The sequence below is a fragment of the Thamnophis sirtalis genome, unplaced genomic scaffold (genome assembly GCF_051295495.1).
Source record: "Thamnophis sirtalis isolate CommonGarterSnake01/CBP01778 unplaced genomic scaffold, rThaSir2_p1.2 scaffold_10, whole genome shotgun sequence".
Taxonomy (NCBI): Eukaryota; Metazoa; Chordata; class Lepidosauria; order Squamata; family Natricidae; genus Thamnophis; species Thamnophis sirtalis.
This window is the reverse complement of record NW_028261390.1, coordinates 47,051,735-47,075,113: the sequence shown is the minus strand read 5'-3', so window position 1 is coordinate 47,075,113 and position 23,379 is coordinate 47,051,735. Positions and strand designations below refer to the sequence as shown.

General features: G+C 38.5%; 1 protein-coding gene across 4 annotated transcripts in view; it reads left to right on the top strand.

Moving 5' to 3' along the window:
* Window positions 1-23,152, top strand: part of TRAPPC11 (trafficking protein particle complex subunit 11) — a 44,735-nt gene extending 21,583 nt beyond the window's left edge. For 3 of the 4 annotated variants that reach the window (XM_014051956.2, XM_014051957.2, XM_014051955.2), the window contains exons 12-29: window positions 795-874; window positions 947-1,025; window positions 1,106-1,160; window positions 2,320-2,465; window positions 3,758-3,819; window positions 3,918-4,050; window positions 5,433-5,563; window positions 5,958-6,113; window positions 6,783-6,970; window positions 13,464-13,612; window positions 14,525-14,646; window positions 15,263-15,382; window positions 15,874-15,939; window positions 16,021-16,177; window positions 16,651-16,762; window positions 18,374-18,465; window positions 19,512-19,645; window positions 20,049-21,533. In XM_014051956.2, coding sequence (XP_013907431.2) covers window positions 795-874; window positions 947-1,025; window positions 1,106-1,160; window positions 2,320-2,465; window positions 3,758-3,819; window positions 3,918-4,050; window positions 5,433-5,563; window positions 5,958-6,113; window positions 6,783-6,970; window positions 13,464-13,612; window positions 14,525-14,646; window positions 15,263-15,382; window positions 15,874-15,939; window positions 16,021-16,177; window positions 16,651-16,762; window positions 18,374-18,465; window positions 19,512-19,645; window positions 20,049-20,372 — 2,306 coding nt within the window. In that variant the 3' untranslated portion in view covers window positions 20,373-21,533. Of the gene's footprint in view, window positions 1-794; window positions 875-946; window positions 1,026-1,105; window positions 1,161-2,319; window positions 2,466-3,757; window positions 3,820-3,917; window positions 4,051-5,432; window positions 5,564-5,957; window positions 6,114-6,782; window positions 6,971-13,463; window positions 13,613-14,524; window positions 14,647-15,262; window positions 15,383-15,873; window positions 15,940-16,020; window positions 16,178-16,650; window positions 16,763-18,373; window positions 18,466-19,511; window positions 19,646-20,048; window positions 21,534-21,935 lie in introns of those variants that run through there. The other variant, XM_014051958.2, reaches the window with a different exon arrangement.
* Window positions 23,153-23,379: the final 227 nt, after the last annotated feature.

Sequence of the window (23,379 nt, the reverse complement as noted above, 5' to 3'; positions counted from 1 at the left end):
GTTGAGGACTGCTTCAAGTCCCACTGTGATTGAGATGCCTAAAAAATTACTATCATGGTTTTGCACAGTTTTGAAATGAGCAACATCTGAGCAATGTGTGGTGTGGCCCTAAAACAGGCATAATAGTTAAAAAAAATCTAAAATCCAGGAAATATTGCAAAATTTTGGCTCCATTCATATATTGCCCTATCCACTTTGCATTATTTATACTCTCTACACTGATGTTAGTGAAGAAAATAGATCTGCATATTGAAATGAATTAGAGTCCATGGAAAAACTATTTATTTATTTTATTGCATATGCAGAGATTTGGAGAGATTACAGTTTCAATGTCTGGTCTTAAATGTTACACATAAGAGAATAAAGATTAAAAAAATTGAAATAAATGCCATACGGCAAATATGTGATACAAGACATGCATTCCTATTTGCAATCTGCAAAGTAGCATAAATAAAGTGAACATTGCCTATTAGAAATGCCTGAGTAAATTAGCTGTTGCTAAGAAACAATTATGAGGTTTTCGGATGAGGTGTTATTAATATTGTTTTCTTGCAGGAGCTGTTTGAAAATACTCCAGATACATTTAATTCCTTCAGGGATTCTTTTAGATGAATCTTGTCAAAAGAACTAAGAATATGATAGAATTCCAAACATTCTTTCTCCTAAGTTACAGAAGTGTTTGGAATCTATGTACTCCTGGCTTGGAACTAAGCATGTTCTTTAACAGTTGTAATAATAATGTACCCCTCTTGCAGCAAAACTCATTAAAATGGATTTTTCATTGTCTTATGCAGGTTTTGATCTTAATGATCCTGAAAAGGAGAAAGTGGGAATCTTAGCACTGCAACTGAAAGAGAAGAAAGTTCTCCATTCTGTAAGTTAGATTTCTGTTTATAGTTTCTAGTTTTTGTAAGTCCAAATATAACTGCCAATTTTTTTTTATTAGGAGCTAATAATCACCTTGTTGAGTAATGCAGTAACGCAATTCAAGAGATACAAGTGTCCAAGAATGAAAAGTCACTTGAGTAAGTTTCATTTCCAAACACATCTTTAAAAGATGTTTAAATGTGTTAAAGTACTGGAAATAACCTCATTTTCTTTTCAGTGGTTCAGATGGGTGAAGAATATTATTATGCTAAAGATTACACCAAAGCTTTGAAGTAAGTGTGACTTTATAAATGTAGTATGGCATAGTTTTAAATACTTTAATATACCTAGAAACTATGAGAATTAGATTTTTCTGTCTCATCAATATGGTGAAATATATAATTTGGGATTCAAATTATTACAAAAAAATACAAGTTCTCATGGTATACATAATATAGCTCTGATCCTCAATATTTGTCTTTTTCTAAAGTAGGACCAATTATAGGATAACTGTTTTGCAGCTTTCCCTTTTCAGGATTAATGCCTGTACTAACCCTAATTCTAACAACACCAGATTGTTGACCAACTTATAAAATGGTAGACCCACCATATACATTTGCTAAATGTATATTAAGCTAACTGATCACCAGCAGGTCATCAAGTAGTTATAGTTACTTCTTTATTACACAAATAAATACACTGACAGACTGTGGGATTATGGGAACATTTGAACTTTGTATTGTTTTATTGAAAACTATTTGGAATACAAAGATTCCAAATAATTTACAACACAATAATATAAATCTCTAAACTTTCCTCATTTTCCACAGTCCATAAAATCAAATATAATAAAAACAATTAGCTCAGAGAAACCAAACCATTTTTAAAAAAACCTTGAAGGTAGCCTGATATAACCACATTCATAGGTTTGCCGACACAAGAGTCTTTTATAAGATAAATTCAGGCCACAACAATGTTCATAATAGTGAGTCCACCACAGCAAAGGATTGTCTTTTAATGTCACATGGGATGGGAACCCTAAACATTCCCACTCCCAAGACTGAACTCAGGTTGGGCCAATTGTAATTGAAAATTTATGGAGTTGGAGGAGATATCTAAACCACATAAGGCTTTTTAAGCCACCACTCCTTGGTAACTGACCAAGTTCCTTGGTTACTGATGCAGCGACTAAAGCAAGATGTCAAATTAACTGCAATTTTGAAGCATCTTTAAAGGAAGCCCTATATAGAGATGTTGCAATAATCTGATAATGAAGTGACATCCTGAACTGAGAGGCAATGGCTGGCGAAGATTCCCCCAGCTTTTGTGCCTAAGGCGCAACTAGAACTCTCCTGGTTTTGAGCTTGGTCCCTTGACTAATAGTTCAGGTTGGCTCTTCACTTTATAGAAAGTATTACATATATTAAGTTATTTAAATCTTCTGTCTTCTAGGCTCCTTGATTATGTTTTGTGTGATTACCGTAGTGAAGGATGGTGGACTCTCCTGACTTCTATATTGTCCACTGCTCTTAAATGTTCCTATTTAATGGCCCAAATAAAAGATTATATTACATACTCATTAGAGCTGCTGGGCAGAGGTAAGCAAGGCATTTTAATTCTGTTTTCAATCAGAGTTATTAACAGCAAGTGTGGGCAAGTTGGCAGGCATTTGGAATTGTGTGTGAACAGATATTATTTTATGGTAAAGGATAAATGTGGTAAGCCCAGAAAAATGTGAATAAAGAGCAGTAAGGCATACTTTCTTTTTATGCTTTTATTCCTTGAACTCCCAATAAATTTATTGTAATTTTTTGTTGTCCAGGCATAAAGGTGTCCTCCGTAATAAAAATCAAACCATTTTGTGCTTCATGTTTTCCCATGTGGGACACCATTTATTCTTTGAATGCTGTCCAAAGATTTGAAACCTGAAAGGAAGTATGTTCAGACATAGGCCAGGTGTTCAGTTTACTCTTGATGGAATGCTGATGTGGATATAAATGCAATAGGTTTAAAGTAAAGTATATAATGTCTTATAAGTGTTGGGATTTGATGTTACACAAGATCCCTGTCTCCCTCTCTTGTATGACTGGGAGAATTTAGAAGCTTTTATTCTCACTTTTATTTTATTGTCCTGAAGGCAGGACAAGAAGCAATGGATGGAAACTAATCAAGGAAAGAAGCAAGGAGAAATGTCCTGATGGTTAGCACAATTAATCAATGGAACAACCTGCCTCCAGAAGTTATGGGTGCCCCAAAACTGGAGGTTTTAAAGAAGAGATTAGACAACCATTTGTCTGAAATAGTATAGGGCTTCCTGCTTGAGCAGGGGACAGGACTAGAAAAACTCCAAGGTTCCTTCCAACTCTGTTACTCTTCTTAGATTAATTATCATTATTAAAATAATTATCATTATTAAAATTATCATTATTAAAAAAATGTGATTCTTAATTATGGGATAGTGATTGGTTGGTGATTTCAATCACAAGGTGATTGAAAAGTAATATTGTAGAATTTTGCTTTATGTTAACTATACTAAAATTTAAATAGAGTTTATGATTTGGATGAGATTTAGCTGTAGTTAAACTAAATAAAATGGAAGCTTTTTATTTTTTGATGCTTATTTTCAAGAACAGCAACCATATGAGCTCAAATTACATTATAACATTTTCATCTAATGATTAATTATGGCTTCTGAACTCACCCAAATATAGTTACTGGTTTTTTTTAATCTACTATATGATTTAGTGTTTTATTCACCTAATAGTTGCTCAGTTTTCTACAATGTATAGATAACATATTGGATATAATTCCTCTTCCAAACATTTAGAGGACTATTTTAAAGATAACATATTGATGTTATTTATTCATATTAATATGTGTTTTATTGAAGCATCTACTTTGAAAGAAGATCAGAAATCTCGAATAGAAAAGAATCTGGTCAAAGTTCTTATGGTCAGTAGAAAGAAGCAAATTTCTGTGAAATAATCTGCAGAGTTTACCAGCTCTATGCATAGATTTGATCAGTTTAAATAATCTTGTTTTGAATTTAGAATGAGAATCCAGATCCTGAATCTGACTGTGATGTTGCTTCTGTAAAAGCTGCACAGAAATTGTGGGCTGATAGAGTATCCCTGGCAGGCAACAATATCTTTACAATAGAAGTACAAGATTTTGTTCCTTTTGGTATGTATTAAAACTTTTATAACAAAAAAGTAGCACCTGTGTGAATTAGTGTTATAAAGGTGGAAGGAAAAAACAGCAGGATATATTTTAAATCCATAAATACTTCCATATTTCCTTTTCTTATAAAATGAAGTTCATATTACATACAAAATGAGAACTCAAAATGAGAATAGTATATATATTTTAAAATATCTGAAATGCACTAATATATTGTAGAGGAATGCTTTATTAAAAGTCAAATATTTCTTATTCTTGATTTACTGTATTTTTATATACAACAAAAACAATTCCAAGCAGTTTACATTATAAAAAACATGAAATGTGATGCATAACTTTTCATCCAAATAAAATATAATTTCTGCTACAATGTGGTAGGTGTACTGGTAGCCATTCGTTACCAAAGGCCCTCTCAGGTACCTCTAACAGCTTTTTAAATTGCATCCTAGGCTACTCTGTAAAGATTTCTATTCCAAAGCATATATATTTATAAGGAATTCCTTTGATATGGGTCATAGATTTAAAAACAAAATTATACCCAAATTTTCATATTTGCTTTTAATTTCCTGCTAAATTGCAGTGTGGATAATCTTACCATTCATGTAAAATTCTTGCACGGGATTAGTGGCCATTTTATGTACCATTACCTGTACCTTTGAAATACAATATTATTCAATATTCTGGGCAGCAGACTAGTTGTGCAGGTGCACATCTGCATACAAAAATGCAGATGAGGGAATTGAAATAGTTGTAGTAACAAGCTAAGTATGAGAAAAAATGGTTTATATTTTGAATGTGCTTTCAGCAGAGCGCTAGGTTCAAAAGCACCTCTTTCTGCTTATGTCTGAACATCCAAGTTCTGTCAACCTTCATCTAATACAGGTAGTGTTTGACTTACAATCATTAATTTAGTGACATTTCAAACTTACAAAGGTCCTGAAAAAACAGACTTGTGACCAGTTTTCCCACTTAAAACCTTTGCAGCATCCCCATGGTCACATGATCAAAATTCAGGCAATTGGCAGATGGCATGTATTTATGGCAATTATACGGTCCCAGGGTCATGTGATCATCATTTGCAACCTTTTCAGCTGACTTCCAACAAACAAAGTCGATGGGGGAAGCCAGATTTGCTTAATGACCACATGATTCACTTAATTGCAGTGATTTCCTTAACAATTGTGGCAGAAAAGTTCGTAAAATGGGGTGCAAATCTCGTAACAACAGCCTTGCTAAGCAGAAAAAATTTGGGGCTGAATTGCGGTTGTAAGACGAGAACTACCTGTATCAGATAGAAATTGTTAAATATTGTTGCTAAATATAAAATATTTCATTGTTTTTGGTAACATACTTGTCCTCTGATTTTGTTTTGTTCCAAAATCTAGTGCAGTGTAAAGCTAAATTTCTTGCTCCAAGTTTTCATGTTGACGTACCAATTCAGTTTGATGTGTATTTGAAAGCTGACTGTCTGCATCCTCTCCAATTTTCTAAGTTGTGTGTCAATTTCAGTAATCAGGTAATGTTTTTAAAAATATTGCTTTTATGATTCATATGTGCTTAATGGAATGGGGTAGTTGTCATGGTATGTATTGTTTCCCCTAAAATAAACCCCACCCCAAAAAGAAGCCCTGGATTGATCTGGAGCTCTGTTATCATTTGCAGAGGACTTTCCAGAAGGCCATTAAGGCAAAATGGAATCCGGGGACTCCATGCACGTCATTCCAGAGCCCGTTTCTCAGCTTCAGAGGGCTTTCTGGAAGGCTCTGATGGCAAAATGGAGGCTGGGAGTGATGCATGCGAGCGGTGGCAAGCAGCCGCAGAAGTGGGCTCCTGCTGGGCGGTGCTGTTGGTGCGGGGCTTCTGGTTATTTTTTGCATTGTCTACTTCTGCTTATTTTTCTCTTACCATAGGAATACAATCAGTATTGTGTGGTGGAAGAAAATTATCCAAAATGTGACATCCTAGAACCATCTACACAGGGAACATTGTGTCTTATCCCTGGTAAGACAAAAAAGTTCACTTTCAAATTTGTGGCAAAAACAGAAGACGTGGGGAAAAAAATTGAGGTATGTTCTACAAGTTGTTATAAAAATATTAATGATGTTGTTGGTTGTAGTTCAAGAATGTGTGAACAATCATCAGCTAATAAAGTAGGATGCCTTTTCTGCGAAAAATCAAAAGAAGATAAAAACTGGAGCCAGGACCACTACACCATATATAGTTCAGAAAAAGGAATTGTGGAGTTTAATCTTTGGAAAAGTTATAATGACATTAATATCATCATATATTAGAATGCTATAACCTTTAGATATTCCTAAATCCGATTTATTCATTTGTATGTTATTAAGCTTTTTCCATGTTTCTTTTTTAACTTATTTACTTGTTTTAAACTATTAAAAAAAATTTTTTTAAAATCTAAATAAAAACAGGAAGAGTCCAACTGAAATAAATTGGCTCTTGAATGTAATAGAATGTAATAGTGGCATCTTTTAAGATTGTGCACAAATTATAGTAAAAAGAGCATAAAATAGACAAATGCTTCTTTGTAAAACGACAACCTAAGCTTTCAGAGAATTGTTGTATTTTGGTAGGATTCTGCTAGAAACAAATAAGTAATGGCTAGGACTCATTTATAAATGCATACACATCATACTAAAAACAGTAATTTACTCTGTAATATAACTTTAAATGAACTGAAGGATGGGAAACCCGAATATAATCTTTTTTCTTTTCAGATTACCTCAGTGGACCTAATTCTGGGTAGTGAAAATGGCAGGTGTGTGGTCTTGAACTGGCATGGAGGAGGGGGTGATGCTGCTGCTTCTCGAGAAGCAGTGCTGGCAGCACGTTCCTTCAAGAGACGACCCAAACTTCTAAATAATGAGGTTCACTGGGATAGCCTTACAATTCAGGCAAGCACTATGTAAGTATGAATGGGTTCCATGGAGAGAAATAATTCTATGAATGTTTGAGGTTTGAAAATAGAATACAACAAGTAGTTGCTTTCATTGTTCCACCTTTCAAGAAAAAGTTCATCAGAAATTGTGTCGGGGACTGAAAATATTCCACTGTTTAAGAGAATTATGACTTTGTGAGTTAGGATTCCCAAGTTCTGTAACAACAGTTTGCTAATATGTTCTGTAGGGCTTTCACATTCTTAACGATGTTGTTCAAGATAATGTATTATCTGTATTGCAAGAAGCTCTGGAAGGCTTCTACATGATGAAAGGCATTTGGAAATGTTTTCAATACAACTTGACCTCAATTTATCACAATTGGGACCAGAATTTCTGTGGCTAAATGATGTGGTCCTTAAGCGACTCATCATATGACTGGGTCTGATTTTACAACCATTTTTACCGTAATAGTTAAGAGAGATGATTTTGCCTAAATTAAAGCATTCTCCAAAGTTGGTGGAGACAGCGGTCATGCATGGCTTAACTCAGCCAGTAACCAATAGAACTGAGTCTACCAAAGTGATGTCATCGCTTCTGAGGAGTGTCCTCCCGCTTTTTTAGACTCATTTTGATCGGAACAGGCTGTGCTAATTGCTCTCTCCTCAACTTACCTATTTAAAATTACTGAATTGGCTGCCTCAATCTATTTTAATTGGCTTCTCTAAAAATTTTACTTCTAAATTCCTAGTGAAGGACGGATTGTCGATAATAGCTCCTTTCAGAGCCAGGGCTCTCAATTAGCCCTCGGGCTTTCCTGAGAGGGACTGTCAGGGTTTCTTTGGAGGCTTTCAGCCTCTTGACTTCGCCTGCGGCTTGCAAAGGCTTCCCTGGATGCAGCGCTGCCTAGCACTGGCCGTTGGAGGCTCCGCTTAGTGCTGCTGGCTCTCCCTCACCACCAAACGCCGTCACGGCTGCCAGGAAAGCGCCAGCGCTGCACACACCGGCGCTACTAAGCGCTTCCATCGCCGCTAGACCGCCACTGCTACCATCATCGACTCCGCAGCCTCTCCTCAGGGCCCTCACTGCCCTCATTCCTTCCGCGGCCTTGGCTACCTCATGGCGCCTGGCCCATAGGCTCTGTAGCCTCAGCAACCATTTTGTTTTGGCACGAAGACGCTCCAGCGGCCATTTTGACTCTCTCCTCCAGGACAACAAAGTCGTGAGTACAGGCCATGGCTTCCTCTCCTGCCTATGAGCCACGAGTTCCTCCAACTACCCTGGCCCCTGTTCCCACCACTGAGTCTCCTTCATCCAAGACCCATAAGTGCAGACCTGCCCCAGAGGCTCCCCCCACTGAGCCCTCTTCCAAGGCTCCCAGATCTAGTCACAGGACCACAGCCAATCCACCTTCTCAGGAAGATCGCAATGCCACTCAGGTTCCTCCTAAAAAGGCCAGGGGCAAGACCAAACACATGGAATCCCATCTGTTTCAGCCCCAGAGGACTGTTCAACCTAGTCCTCCTCCTGACCTATCTTCTGATTTGGAGGATGATCTCTCCCCTGTAGCATTCATTATCCAACCTGAGGAAGCCAGGGGCACAGGCGATCTGGCCTGTAGTGGGGATGAATCCGAGGGTGGCAGGAGCGTCACTCCTGATGGGAAGCCCTTGTAGCAGGATGATATCTCTCCCCCATCTGCCGCCATTCCTATTCACTTGGCATGGCTGATATCATATCTGAGGCCATTGAACGAGGCATAGCAACAGGACTTAAGCACAGGTCTTCTAACCATTCTACTCCACGCAGGTCATCTTCTTCTTCTGGTTCCAAATGCAGGAATAGTGATCTCTCGGCTTCTTCATCGCATGAGTTACCTGGCATATCCTGCCAATCATCGGTTTTCAGAGAGGAGGAACGCCCTGCACGGAATTCAGATTTTACGGAAGACGAGAGCCTTCCCCCCGACCCAACTACCTTTGTCGGTCTCTTTAAACTGGCTGTCTTTCGGTCTCTTCTCTTGAAGGCCAAGAAGATCGCTGGCATTCCTTCACCCAAGGCTCCTCAGAGAATGGAAGCAGACAAGGCAGACACCACTGACCCCGTCTTCATCCAGTCTAAGGTGGAAAAGGAGGTGATTCCATTGCCCAGACTCTTCATAGACATGGTCCAGAACCAATGGGCATCACCAGGTACAGGCCCCCTCCCCAATACCTTGGGCAAGCGCCTGTATAACATGGGACCAGAACTCACCAAGGCTCTAGAAATACCTTCTATTGACTTACCTGTAGTTAGCTTGTCCTCTCCTAACGCAGCCTTGGCAGCTCCTGAGGAGGCTCTTCGCCCTGAAGACGAGAATAGAACATACTCTGGTCAAGGGACATCAAGCCTCGGCTTGGCCTGTCAGGGCAGCTATGTCTGCTTCTTTCTTTAGTCGCTCTTCTCTCTTATGGCTAAGCAACTTCAAGGGAGACTTCCGGCCCAGGATTCTAGGGCTCGCAGGGACATTAACAAATTGAAGGCGGACCTAGAATACACCGCAGATGCTTCCTCAGACATGGCCCGTTTCGCATCCAAAGTCATAGCATCCTCTATCACCACTCGCTGGCTCCTCTGGCTGAAGCAATGGCAGTCGGAGACCCGAGCCAAGTGGAGACTGGCCTCCTCTCTCTATTTTCCTCCCTTCTCTTTGGTCCTCCCTTAGTACCTCTACTAGTAGAGTCCAAGGATAAGCGGAAAGTCCTGCAACTGGCCACTAAGAAGCAGGAGGGTCGGAATCAGTCCTTTATCGTAGGCAGCCCTTTCGTGGTCAGGACAAGGGTTCCTCCAACTCCCGCAATGTCAGGCTTCTCCCAGACAGGGCCCCTCCTTCTCCAACAGATCAGGCAGAAACAACCAGAGACTCCAGCCCAGAAAGTTATTCAGGGACAATATCAACTGCCCCTATACGAGGCAGAAGTGACTGCCTGGAGGATCTCCCGATGGGGGATGTCTAGCAGCCTTTGCAGATTGTTGGGACGACATCACCAACCACGCGTGGGTCAGTTCCACTATGAGATTCGCTCTTCTCTTGGACTTGCGCTCCAGCCCTCCGAACCACTTTGTGATGTGCCCAATCTCCAGGGACCCTCACAAGAGGCTCCTAGTAGAGCAGGCCATCCATCTGCTCCACATTCGGGTTATTCAACCTGTGCCTCCAGGCCAGGTGGGATGGGGTTTTTACTCTCGTCTCTTTATCATGCCAAAGTCTACGGGGGGCTGGAGAGCAATTCTCAAATTTCTAAATAAATTCATCAGGTACAGGAGATTCAAAATGCTCTCTCTCCTGTCAATCCTGAAGAGTGTGCGCAAACACGATCTCCTCACATCAGTGGACTTCATAGAGGCTTACCTCCACGTACCCATTCACAAGCAACACAGACGGTTCCTACGCTTTGTCTATGCGGGCTGTCACTTTCAGTATCGGGCCCTCCCCTTTGGGATGTTATCAGCCCCAAGGGTTTTCACCAAACTCCTGTCAGTCGTATCAGCCCACTTGCAAGCCAGACCCATTCGGATCATGTGCTACCTGGACGACATTCTCCTATTGTCCAGGTCACACAACCAGGCTCTTTGGGATCTCCAGGATACCTTACAGGTGTTTCAGGAGGTGGGATTCTCCATCAATCAGGAGAAGTGTCACCTTGTCCCCACCTCACGTCTGGTGCACTTGGGAGCCCTCATCAATTCTTCTCAGGGGAAGGTCTTCCTGTCTCAGGAACGCCAGATCATCCTCAGAGACTTGGCCAACAAGGTGCAGAGGAGACAGCTGGTCCCTTTTCTCCAGCTGTTTCAACTGCTGGGGAAGATGGTCACATGCTTCTCCATCGTTCCTTGGGCGCGGCTTCACAGCCTCTGCCTTCAGTGGTTTCTTCTGCCATTTCAGAAAACCAACAGCAGCTGTTCCCTAGTGAAAGTCAGGTTGACACCAGAGGTAATCCAATCTCTGGACTGGTGGATCTCCCCGGCCGTTTTTCAGAGGTCCCTCTTCAGGGAACCTCCATGTCTGGTCATGATGGACACGAGCTTAACGGGATGTGGCGCTCACCTGGAAGATCAAGTGGCTCAGGGTCTCTGGTCCAATTCCGACCTTTCCCACAGTATGAATTGGCTAGAGTTGAGGGCCATTCATCTGGCTCTCCTTCATTTCCAATCCTCACTTCTCAACACACACGTGCTGATTTGGACAGACAACACAACAGCCAAGGCGCACGTCAACCGCCAAGGGGGGAACGAGGGCGGTATCTCTCATGGAGTCTGCCTTTCGCCTAGGGATCTGGGTGGAAGCCAATCTTCTCTCTCTCCATGCCGAACACATCTCAGGCACCGACAATACCTGGGCAGACTGGTTGAGCCACACAACAATCAATCTTGCGGAGTAGAGCCTGAACCGTCGCATCTTCAGACAGCTGTCATCCAGGTACAGGACTCCGGTGCTAGATTTATTCGCAATGGCATCAATAAGCAGCTGCCCAGGTACCTGTCTCGTTACACGACACCAGACGCAGAAGGGACTGACGCCTTAAGGTGCAGGTGGCCTCACGATCTCCTGTATGCCTTCCCTTCCTTCCCCCTGATACAGAGGGTGATTCAGAAAATGATAGAGGAAGAGGCCGAACTCATCCTAATCGCCCCTCATTGGCTGCGCCGACCCTGATTTGTGGACCTGGTCAATCTCTTGGTAGGCCCAGCGTGGCGTCTTCCATTGATAACGTCCCTTGTTCATCAGGGGTCCATTCACCATCCCGACCTGTCCTGGCTCTGTCTGACCGCATGGAAGCTGAACAAGCGGTCTTGAGGGCGGCTAACCTTTCTGAGACAGTAATTTGAACTATTCAGGCTTCTCGTCGCCCAGCCCCTAACAGAATCTACGAATCAACATGGCAGACTTTCATTACTTGGTGCCGCTTTCGAGATGCCACCCCCTGGAGGCTTCGGTCCCCCAGGTTTTGGAGTTCTTGCAACAGGGGCTTGATAAGGGGCTCTCACCAAACACCCTACAGCGATAGGTGTCTGCTCTCTCTTTGGTTCTCTCACTTCACCGGGATGAGCCTCTTTCCTTGCACCCTCATGTCTGCCACTTCATTAAGGGCGCATCTAATCTCTGCCCTCCTGTCATACACCGTTTCCCCTCATGGGATCTAGCCAAAGTCCTTGACTTTCTCACTGAACCGCCCTTTGAACCTCTCAGGTCAGCCTCATTGCATCACCTTACACTGAAGACAACCTTTCTGGTGGCCATCATGTTGGCATGGCGAGTCTTGGAATTGGCGGACCTTTCCATCCAATCTGACCTGTGTGTATTTCACCCGGACCGTGTAGTCCTTCGCCTTGATCCCACTTTTGTTCCAAAGGTAAATTTGGCCTTTCATCGATCTCTAGACTTCACTCTTCTAAATTTCTGTCCTAATCCTTCTCACAGATGTGAACGCACATGGCACAGGTTAGACGTGCGACATGCTCTTAAGATCTATATCGCCAAGATAGCCATCTTCAGGTGCACTGAAGCTCTCTTCATGTCTTTTCCTCCCACCAATAAGGGGCTAAAAGCTTCTCCATCTATGGTTGGGCACTGGATCCGATCTGCCATTTCAAGAGCTTACTTGGCACATCACCTGACTCCTCCATCCAACATCACAGAGCATTCCACACACAGTGTGGCTACGTCGGTGGCATGGACAAGGCAGGCCTCGGTGGAGAAGATCTGCAAGGTGGCCACCTGGACTACTTCTACTCCCTTTATCCGCCATTATAAGGTGGATAGATACGCTTCGGCTGATACGGCATTCGGACGACAGATCCTTCAACAAGTTCTTCCCTCTTCAAGCTCCTAACCCAGTCACATTCCAGCTGGGGACAGGCCTAGCTTTGGTACGTCCCATGCATGACGGCTGTCTCTACCAACTTTGGAGAATGGAACGTTGGTTCTTACCTGATACACCCCTTCTCTGGGCAGGTGGAGACAGCGGTCATCCCCACCCTTTCAGGCTCTGACCTAGTTCGCAGAGGGAGATCTGGGAGAAATGCTGGAGCATCAAGGAATTGAGAGCAATCGAATAGCACACAGCAGTTTACTTATCTCCTTCGTCAAGAAAGCGGGAGGACACTCCTCAGAGGCGATGACATCACTTTGGTAGACTCAGTTCTATTGGTTACTGGCTGAGTTAACCCATGCATGACTACTCTCTCCACCTGCCCAGAGAAGGGGCGTATCAGGTAAGAACCAATGCCCCATTTTGTGGCCCTTAAAATAGCTTCTAATGGCTACAGGAATACCATCTATGCTTGTTTGTACACTATAAAGAACATATTAGAAGAGGGTAAAAACAGGAAGAGTTTGAAAAGTACACACAATAGTTTGAACTTACTTGCCATGCCTACAGAATAGCTGTTACTACACATGCAGAGGTTTGTAGAACAACAGCTCAACTAAGGAAGAAGATAAAACTAAGCAAGATGACTTGTTTCTTGTTTTTATTCAAGGATCATTTCTAGAGTGCCTAACATTTCTGTCCAGCTTTCTCATGAACCTCCTGCCCTAATGAATGAAATGTATTGTTTGACTGTGACAATCGAGTCACATGAGAAGACAATTGCCAAAGATGTAAAGCTCACAGCAGGCTTAAAACCAGGTATTCACTATGTAACATGATATACTGGCTCAGTCATAATCCTCAAGGAACTTCTAATTGTGGAGAGGTTTAAACTACTCCCTTCTCTTTTATTAATAGGGCAAGTCAATAATTCAGCAATTAGATAGTAGAAGACAAATGAAAAGGTCATTTAATAGCTAGATTTCATGAAGTGATATGCATATTATTTAGATATGCTAACTTAAATATTTGATGACTTTGAAATCTAACATTCATTTATATAAAATGGTATATTTTTACTTTAGCAGAATCTTCTTCAACGTAGTGCTTAACTTATGTTTTACCCTACTATAGTTATTCCCAATTGGCACATTCTGCCATTTCTTAGGGCATTAGTTGGGAGAGCAGGTTTTAGAACATTGCAACATTTAACAGTGTAGATTATATTATATCTTGACTTGCCTGTTCTTTCACTGGCAAAGCAAAGTCAGGAATTTTCAGAATGCCATGTTGTCACTAAGTGACAGTTGTGAATAACTAAAGTTCATAACTGAAATAATTTTCTCCATTGATAATTTTGATACTTCTAGCGTTGCCTTAATATGGCGATGCTGGGTTGAAAATTAGAGACTTGCTTCAAAAATGATGGTAATTGTCTGAAATCTCATAAAATATATTATTTAAAATAGGTTAAAGCTTCGTTTTGTGTAAAAGGAACGCATAAATATGCATCTGAAATTCTTAAAACTCGCATGCATTTCATTTGTTTACTGGCAATAATACATATTAAAATATATTACATTCATACTAAACTTAAAATCTGCATTATCTTGATAAGTGCATCAGTCATTCTCTAAATAAATATTTACAAGCAAGAGACACACATATATAGTACATATAAAGATATACATATATTCTCTTTATATATTCATACACATTGTTGTCTCCTAGGCCAAGATGCAAATTTGACTCAAAAAACACATGTAACTCTGAATGGAACAGAAATGTGTGATGATTCCTACCCTGCCTTGCTTCCTGATATCCCTCTGGGAGACTTGCAGCCAGGTGAAAAGGTAGTGTGCTATGTTATCAGTATATATTAAATATGACATATTTAAAACTATTTTGGAGACAGTAACCCCAATACAAAATCTGTTCAGTTTTAGAATTCTTCTGTGAACAGGGTTAGTTCTGTATACAGTAGAACCTCTCATCATGAACGCTTCTGACCACAACCAAATCGGGTTCCGACTCAAAAATTCACATTTTTTCCCCGCAGCCAATTTCCCCTTCTGCGCCACTTTTTTGCAAGCACCAAATTCCCAAAATTAGGTTCAGATCACCATCAAATCGGTTTGCAACCAAGGTTATGGAACAAATTATGGTTGTGACCAGAGGTTCTACTGTATTGTTCTTAGGATGAAGACCTGTGAATAAGCAAGCTATTAAAATAGAAATTGATTTCAGAATGTCAGCTTCAAAGATTTATTCAAATAGCAAATAATAATCTGCCCCTTTCTCATAGTACCATTAGAAGCAAATTAGAAAAAAAAAGATGGGATTAATTTGCAATCAGAACCCAAGAATTTTTTAAAGGTTATGCACATTTTTAAATTGAGCAGTATTTTAAAGTCTTTGACCTTTTATTTATAACTAGTTTGTCTGTCTGTCTGTTTGTTTCTTTTACAGTTGGAAAAAATTATATATATTCACTGTGGAACAGTTGGTACTAGGATGTTTCTTGTGTATGTTTCTTACCTGGTGAATGCAGTCATTGAAGGAAAAGAAATTCTTTGCAGGTGTCACAGGGTATGTTGGAAAACCTAGGTTAAGTGTGGTTCAAGACCACCAGCTTGCAGTTGATTGAGTATCACATAAACATTGCAGGAAATTAAGGTTTCAATAATATTGAATTGATATTTTAATATTCATTTCCCTATTTTCTCTCTCTCTCTCTCTCTTTCTCTCTCTCGCACAAACACACACACCTGTTAAATGTCTCTGTGAACTCTGGGGGGTTTATAAATGCTTCTAATTAAATAAAGTATGATTGAAAGCATACAATATTTATAATATATTTACATGTTTATGTGCTTTAGGGGGATGGTGCTCAGCATAAACATTCTGAAACCTTCTAATTGTGCTTTGCTTTGGGGGAGGGGCCCACTAGACATTACTGCTATTTCTGCAGTGTTTTTATGGGGAGTATAATAACAGTATTAAAGGAATTTTTGAAACATTTGTTACCAGATGACAATCCGTCAGAAAAAGAAAATAATTTTGTCTTTTTTTTAATGTAGGATGAGACCGTTACTATAGAGACAGTATTTCCTTTTGATGTAGCTGTTAAATTTGTCTCAACTAAGGTATGTAGAAAAATACTGAAATAAAACATAGCCTTATAAACAACATGAACAGTAGAATAACACTGTTTCTCTTCTTGACAGTTTGAGCATTTAGATAAAGTCTTCACCGACGTACCATTTTTACTGATGACAGATATCCTCAGTGCTTCACCCTGGGCCCTTACTATTGTAACCAGCCAGTTGCAGCTTGCACCTTCAGTGATTCCAGTGGACCAGCTAGAGTCCTGTGTAGAAAATGGTGAGACACAACTGTTTATTTTTAGATAACCTGCTTCTGGGATGGCAAAAATTACTGACCTTTGGAAAAGTGCATCTGGTGAAGATACCACTTTTCTTTAATTTCATCATTTAAGTTACATAAATCTTGTATGAGGTACATTTTAAATTGAGGTTAAGCTTACAGTCACTATTTTGTTTTTTGCTGGAATTCTAATAATCTTTCTCTACAATCTGATATAAAGTATATCAGAATTTATTGACTGCATCATTTGATCCCTTCTATATAAGTTCCCCCCTTTTTTCCCACAAGAGAAGAAACAAAACAAAATGGACTTGTGCTTCTGTCTGCATGTTTTTATTCTCATTCTTCTTGCTATGTTTGCTTTGTGTGTACATAATATATAATAAATAATGCATGAAATAGACTTTCAGATTTACCCAACATTTATTATTTTTTTCAATTTTTTAGATTTAATCTGACTTTTCTTTTAGTTGTTTTACAGACAGGTGAAAGTGCTAGTGAATGCTTTTGCCTTCGTTGTCCACCAGTGACAACTGGTCAAGGTGGAGTTGCTACGGGATGTTATGTAATTGTCTGGAAAAGGTAACTGCTACTTATTTACTTTTTGTAGTATTCCGATGTATTATTCTCCTGGTGGATTAATATTCTATTTTAAAGGCATTAGCATTACAATTTAAACATTCCTGTATGCCAAGTGAAATATCTGCTGCCATTTCCTCCAAAATCTTAATCAAAAAAATATGCAGGTATGTGTCCAAGGTGGTAAATATCTCTGTCTCCAGTTATTCAAAGCATACTATCGAGCAGACCAGGGTGTTTGTCCCTTCTTTTAAATTACCCTATAGCAATAGCAGTTAGACTTATATACCGCTTCATAGGGCTTTCAGCCCTCTCTAAGCAGTTTACAGAGTCAGCATATTGCCCCCAACAACAATCCGGGTCCTCATTTTACCCACCTCGGAAGGATAGAAGGCTGAGTCAACCCTGAGCCGGTGAGATTTGAACAGCTGAACTGCTACATTTAACCACTGCGCCACCTCGGCTCTAAGCCTAAGTTTTCCACCTCTTTTGCCAAGCTCCTAGTCTAACTTAACTTTTTAAACTGGAGTGCTACAAAACAAAGAACCAGCACTGTTTTTATTTCTAACAATGCCTGTGGATGCTAACTAAAATTTATAAGCTTTGTTAGAAAATAAAAACAGATAGATGGTTGCAGTAAATTATTTCTTGGCACCAGGTTATGCTCCAGATAATATCGATTTTTTGAATGAGTAGACCTCTTTGCAGCCACTTCGCAAAAGCACTCACTGTATGCTTTCAAAGTGTACCAAGCACTTCCAAAAGATAAGGGCTTTCTCTAGCAATGCATTTTGGAGAAATACATTAGGAATAAAGTAAAAAAAGTTTCCATAATAGTAACGCTGAAGAGAAGAGTTGATACCAAATGTTGCTCAAAGCAGAATTTTGACTGATTGCCATAAGTTCATCTTTCTGGTCTCTTGATATATTGATGCCTCAATGCTACTGGTAGAGCTGATTTATTGGCTTTTTCTGACTGTCTAGCTCTTCTATGAAACTTTCTGGGCCAAACCCATGATTGCAGATCCATGTGACCATGAATCTTTGTCTCAGTATGAATTGACCTGGCTTTCTTCAATATCCCAGATGCTTTGTTCTATGGACTCTGCAATGATTGGACAACTTTGCAGCCTGAAATATTTTGAACCAGATTTAATTCGTATTCTGTGAAAATACCTCATAGGGCTGGTGATAAATGGGCCTGAAGAATCCCAGAAAATATGCAGATAATTTAAGAGTTTCATTCACAAAATGAAATCTTTTAAGTTTATGTTCTGTATTTCACCCATATTTAACTATATGCCATTTCTGTACATTTTACCAAGTTGAAATCAAGAACCGGTGCCTTTAACCTATCAAGAAACCACCTGTTGCAGAAACTGATAAATGAGAGAACCACATTTGTTTTTGTTCCAGTATTCTTTGTGCGTTAATATTTCATCATTTTCTGATTACTATAAATAAATTTATAGAATTTATTATTATGGTTATGTATTTTTGTGTTATATCCTTATATTTTAAATTTGGATTTCTTATAATTTTCCTATTTTAAATTATTTATTTGCTGATATTTTTATAATGATTAAAAATAAATAAATTTAATATTTTTTAAAGGAGCTCAGCTGTGGAGAGCATACCTGTAGTTAATACTTTGATCACACTGCCGCATGTAATCACTGAAACTATCCCACTCCATGTTAATGCAGGTAATATTAATGAGTTATTGATACATGACAATTCTCATATGTTACAGAACTTTCAAAAAGTTTATTATAGTTAGGGTAAAGTATCTGGGAGAATATCGGGAAAACTTGGAAACAAATCACTTCTCAGGATCATCATATAATTTTTGCTTAAGGCTTTGAATTCTCAAAATCTCCTTTTTTAAAATATAAGAGAAACAATTAGCAGAAAGTAGCACATTCTCCCTACCTTTGCCTTCCTCAAACTAGCAGCTACAGTGTATCCAACCAGAGTATTTACTGGGCATCCTTAGAAAAGACTGTTCTGCTGCAGTTTATTCATTGAATTCTTCTTACAGTCTGTACTATCAATGTGGTGAGATTACCCATTGAATAAGTTTTTCATTTTGTACTTTAGTTTCTGTCCTTCAGAGAGTAAAAGTTTAGTTTATTGGATTGGTCTAAGAAAGAATATGTGACCCAAAATCTGCTGTTGGTTTTAATAATACAAACAGAAAGCTCCTGTTACTGCTACTTTACTCTTATCTCCAAAGATAAAGTTGCCTTTGTTTGGTTTGGTTATTCTTTTTGGTGAGCTTTTTTGACATGCAGGTTCATATTTTGATGTTATACTCATATTTTTTAAGTATCGCTACTGTTACTGTGATATATGGGAAAGGCTTAAAGTATTTGTGGTTTGACAGGATGTGAATTAAGTCCAGCAGGCAACTGTTTTCCATTGATTTGCTATTGCCTTTTCAGTATACAAAAAGAAAACATTCCATTGGTTAGCTCAGTACCATTGTTTTAATCACTTTCTCATAATGATGATTGACACATGATTAACAGTGGAATTTCCCTCACAGCACTTTTCAGTGCTGAGTGTTTGAAAAGAGAATTATGTTTTTCTCAGTCTCTCTTCTTAGTCATAACGTTTAAAACTTGTAATCTTTTAGTCTATGAGTATGTAATCCTAAATAGTATTCATATGTTCCTGTGGAGCTAAAACAGAAATAATAAATCCCATTTATTGAAACTCATGGAAATTATTGTTGTGCTTTCTTTCCAAGATTTGCCATCATTTGGTCGAGTCAGAGAATCCTTACCTGTAAAATTTCATCTGCAGAATAAGACTAATTTAATGCAAGATGTAGAAGTAATTGTGGAACCTAGTGATGCCTTCATGTTTTCTGGTCTTAAGCAGGTATGGATCATGATGCATCTAGATTTTTAAATCTTCATTTAATTCTGTTAATGAACTATAAGACACTTAAGAGAAATTATACAGCTAATATGCCTGTGTTACAGAAGAAACTTGCATTCTCCTTGCCCTGTTAAATGTAGGGTAGGAAATGAAGTTTTAAATATAACTTGAATGCAGTAAAAGTGACTTCTACTGAATCAATACTATTTCTGAGTCAAAGTACTATAGATGAAATGATACTGAACATGCATCTGATGCTGGCCTTTGATATTACAAAGATAATGTTGCAGATTAATATGAAGGTTGAGAACTTTAAATTGGAAAAAGTTTTGCAAAGTTAAAAAAAACTTTTAGCAGTTAGTCTACATGTAATTAAGGAACTTACTGTGGGATATACTTTCAGATAAGACTGAGAATCCTTCCTGGCACTGAGCAAGAAATGTTATACAACTTCTATCCTCTTATGGCTGGATATCAGCAGCTGCCATCTCTCAGCATCAATCTGCTACGATTTCCACAGTTTACTAACCAACTGCTTAGGAAATTTATACCAACGCACATCTTCGTCAAGGTAACAAATAGTGGTAGCAAAATAACAGTATTTAAGGTTCTTTCAACATGTGGTTTGCTCGTAAGGATAGTAAGTTATTTTAAAATGATTTTCAGTGGAATGCTAGAATGGATTTCTAAAATAGGTGCAACTTCTGCTGAAAATAATAAAATATAAGAATGGAATAATGGAGGCATTATGATAAGCTTGCTATTGCGTAAAATAAACTTTTTCACTCAAGTTTTTGCCTAAATTCACTAGTCTAAACACTGGAGGAAAATGCCATTCCGTGTTCTGTTTTGATAATGACTAGTTGAAGCAAGTTTTCAATCTAGAATAACTCTCATTGGATTAGGAATGATCATAGTCATAAATGCAAATAACAGGAATTGGAAATAATGTAATGTCACATTGCAGCAGTAAGGGTACTAAGAACTATGCATGTGATAATACAATTATTTAGCTACCAAGACATTAGTGAAGGGCTCTTTTTTCTTCCCCCTCCCCATTTTGCATAGCAGGGATTATCAAAATAAGTAGAAGAAACCTGTCCAGGCAGAGTAAATGAAATCTTTGAAAAAAATGTGATGTGCTTTTTGTGAATTACATAGTAAAACCCAACTTAATCCACCCTTTATGGTGACAAGGCTTTGTAGGCTACTTGTTCACAGTACAACCAGAAAGGACGGGTATTTTTCAAGAATTCTGACAGTCAGAATGCCTCTTAAATCAGTTATTTACATTTGCTGCTAGCTAGGGATGTATGCCTTCTTTTTACAGAGAAAGAAGCTTATGAGTATATTCCTAAACTGCAGTATCTTCTAGGTTGTGCAGTCTGTTTTTCCTAAGTTTTTTTAAAAAATTCAAATGCTTAAAATCTAGACATTTGGTGCTTAAAATCTTCCTTGTGTTGTACAATATTGTAATTTTTCTGATTACATAGTAAATGTTTTCTGCTGTAATAGTTGTTAGTTTCTAAAAATGGTAGATATGGAACAGAAGTATAACAACTTGTCATTTTCTATGCATTTCTATCAGTAGATGATAGTTTCATAATTACTTTGTCAATTTAGTCTAATTAAGAATTATTCAGTGTTACCAATCTTAATAGGATTTGCTTGCTGTTACGGTACTTTCAATGGAACATTTGGGGTCATGCTGCAGTAATTGATCCTAAAATAATGGGAAATTAATACATTATAGATATTGTGTAACTCTGTAGAGCCCTATGTAACTGTGGGAAAACATATATTGAATTGAATTGAATTGAATTTATTATATTTCTATGCCGCCCTTTTCCCCGAGGGGACTCAGGGCGGCTCACAACTCAAGTCGGGGGAGGGGGGGGTAAGGGATACAAATAGGGCAAAAAAGACATGGACAGACAATACCACAATTTAAAAGCAACTCAACAGACACACCATTTGAGCGGGGACAGGAACTCATCAGCCCCAGGCTTGTCAGAACAGCCAGGTCTTGAGGGCTTTGCGGAAAGCCTGGAGGGTGGTGAGGGTCCGAATCTCCACGGGGAGCTCGTTCCAGAGGGCCGGAGCAGCCACAGAGAAGGCCCTCCTCCGGGTGGTCGCCAATCGGCATTGGCCAGTAGATGGAATTCGGAGGAGGCCTAATCTGTGGCATCTAATCGGTCTATTGGAGGTAATTGACAGCAGGCAGTCTCTCAAGTACCCAGGTCCAATACCATGATATATATGAAATAATGGTCTCTTTATTTCTCTGAAGCCACAGGGCCGTCAGTTGGACGATGCATCTATTGCTGCTGCGTAACTGAAGATTCATGCACAAGGGAAACAGTTTTGCACAGAGTTAATAGTAGCCTTTTTTTCCAAACTTTTGTTTGTCTTCAGCTACAAATAAAATTGCTTTATATTTAGATTGGTAAAAAATTGTGAAATGAATGAAGTATCTTGTGGACTTGATTTTGATAATTAAATATATAAAAAATACTGTGCTATTATTTAAAACAAGGATTTTCTTTATCATTGACTTTCCTGAAATTAAGTAAATGGAATATTTTGACAACATGGGTGAAATTACTAATATATATATATGAAATGTTCGCTTAAAAAAAAAGTCGGTCGCTTTTGTTGTAGTTACTGATTTCACTACTATCACAAATACTTTAGCATTGACATTGTTAGGCTTACAGAACCTAATTTTATATAATACATTATGAATATCAAATATATTCATATATTTGAAATAACAGTATTTATACACTTTCTTCCTTCTTAGTAGGCTATGGCTTTTCATATGATGAGTTGCTGTGTTAAATCATCAACATTGTCATTTTCTATATTTGAGAGACCAGTTAATACTTGTTGGCTCTGTGTGAAACTGCTTTTGACACATTTACTCTTCTAAAGTTAGGAAGAGGCAGTGATACTATTTAGTATAAAGAAATTACTCTGTAAAATACTGAGACGCTTATGGTACTTTAGAAAAAATATAATAAAACTTGCCAGTGGAAGGAACAAATTACATATGTTGTCATTAAATATTGTTAAAAAGCCATTCACTTGTATATAAGAAATGCTGATCATCCTTGTGGAACTGTCCCATAAAGCCATTGCCATTGCAGATTTTTTTTTTTTTTTGAGTAGGCTGAAGTTGTCAGTATTTTTTTAAATAATTTACAGCAAGTTACCAAGGAATGTTTCAAAAAAGTGTACAACCCTGGGCTGCTAAATATGAATTGCAGACCATTTTATGGAAAAGGTTTGTATGCTCAGGAATATCCAACAGCATTCAGTCTTAAAGCTTTTGCCTAATCAGTACTCATCCTTTTATCAGCTTTTTCAACATGCAAATATCAGATAAGAGAAATTCATCCTATCAATGTTGATATAAGATGATGTTCTTAATATTCATATTAAATCATGTAAATACCTGTTTTGTGAATGATTTTTCTATTGTTTAATAAATTAATTTAAGCTTTAGTTTCTGGTCTCGTGACATTTCTCCTTTTCCAAAGTGATATAGTATATCCAAATGGTTGTGTGAACTGGGATATTTCATAATATAATGAGCTTTCTGTGCCATCTTAAATAAATTGATGGTATTTTGGTTCTTTTTCCTTTTTTGTAATATGCAGGTAAGAAATACAGTAAATTCCAGGTCTATGAAGAACTGCTAGGATATTAAATGGAAAACATTTTCATATCCA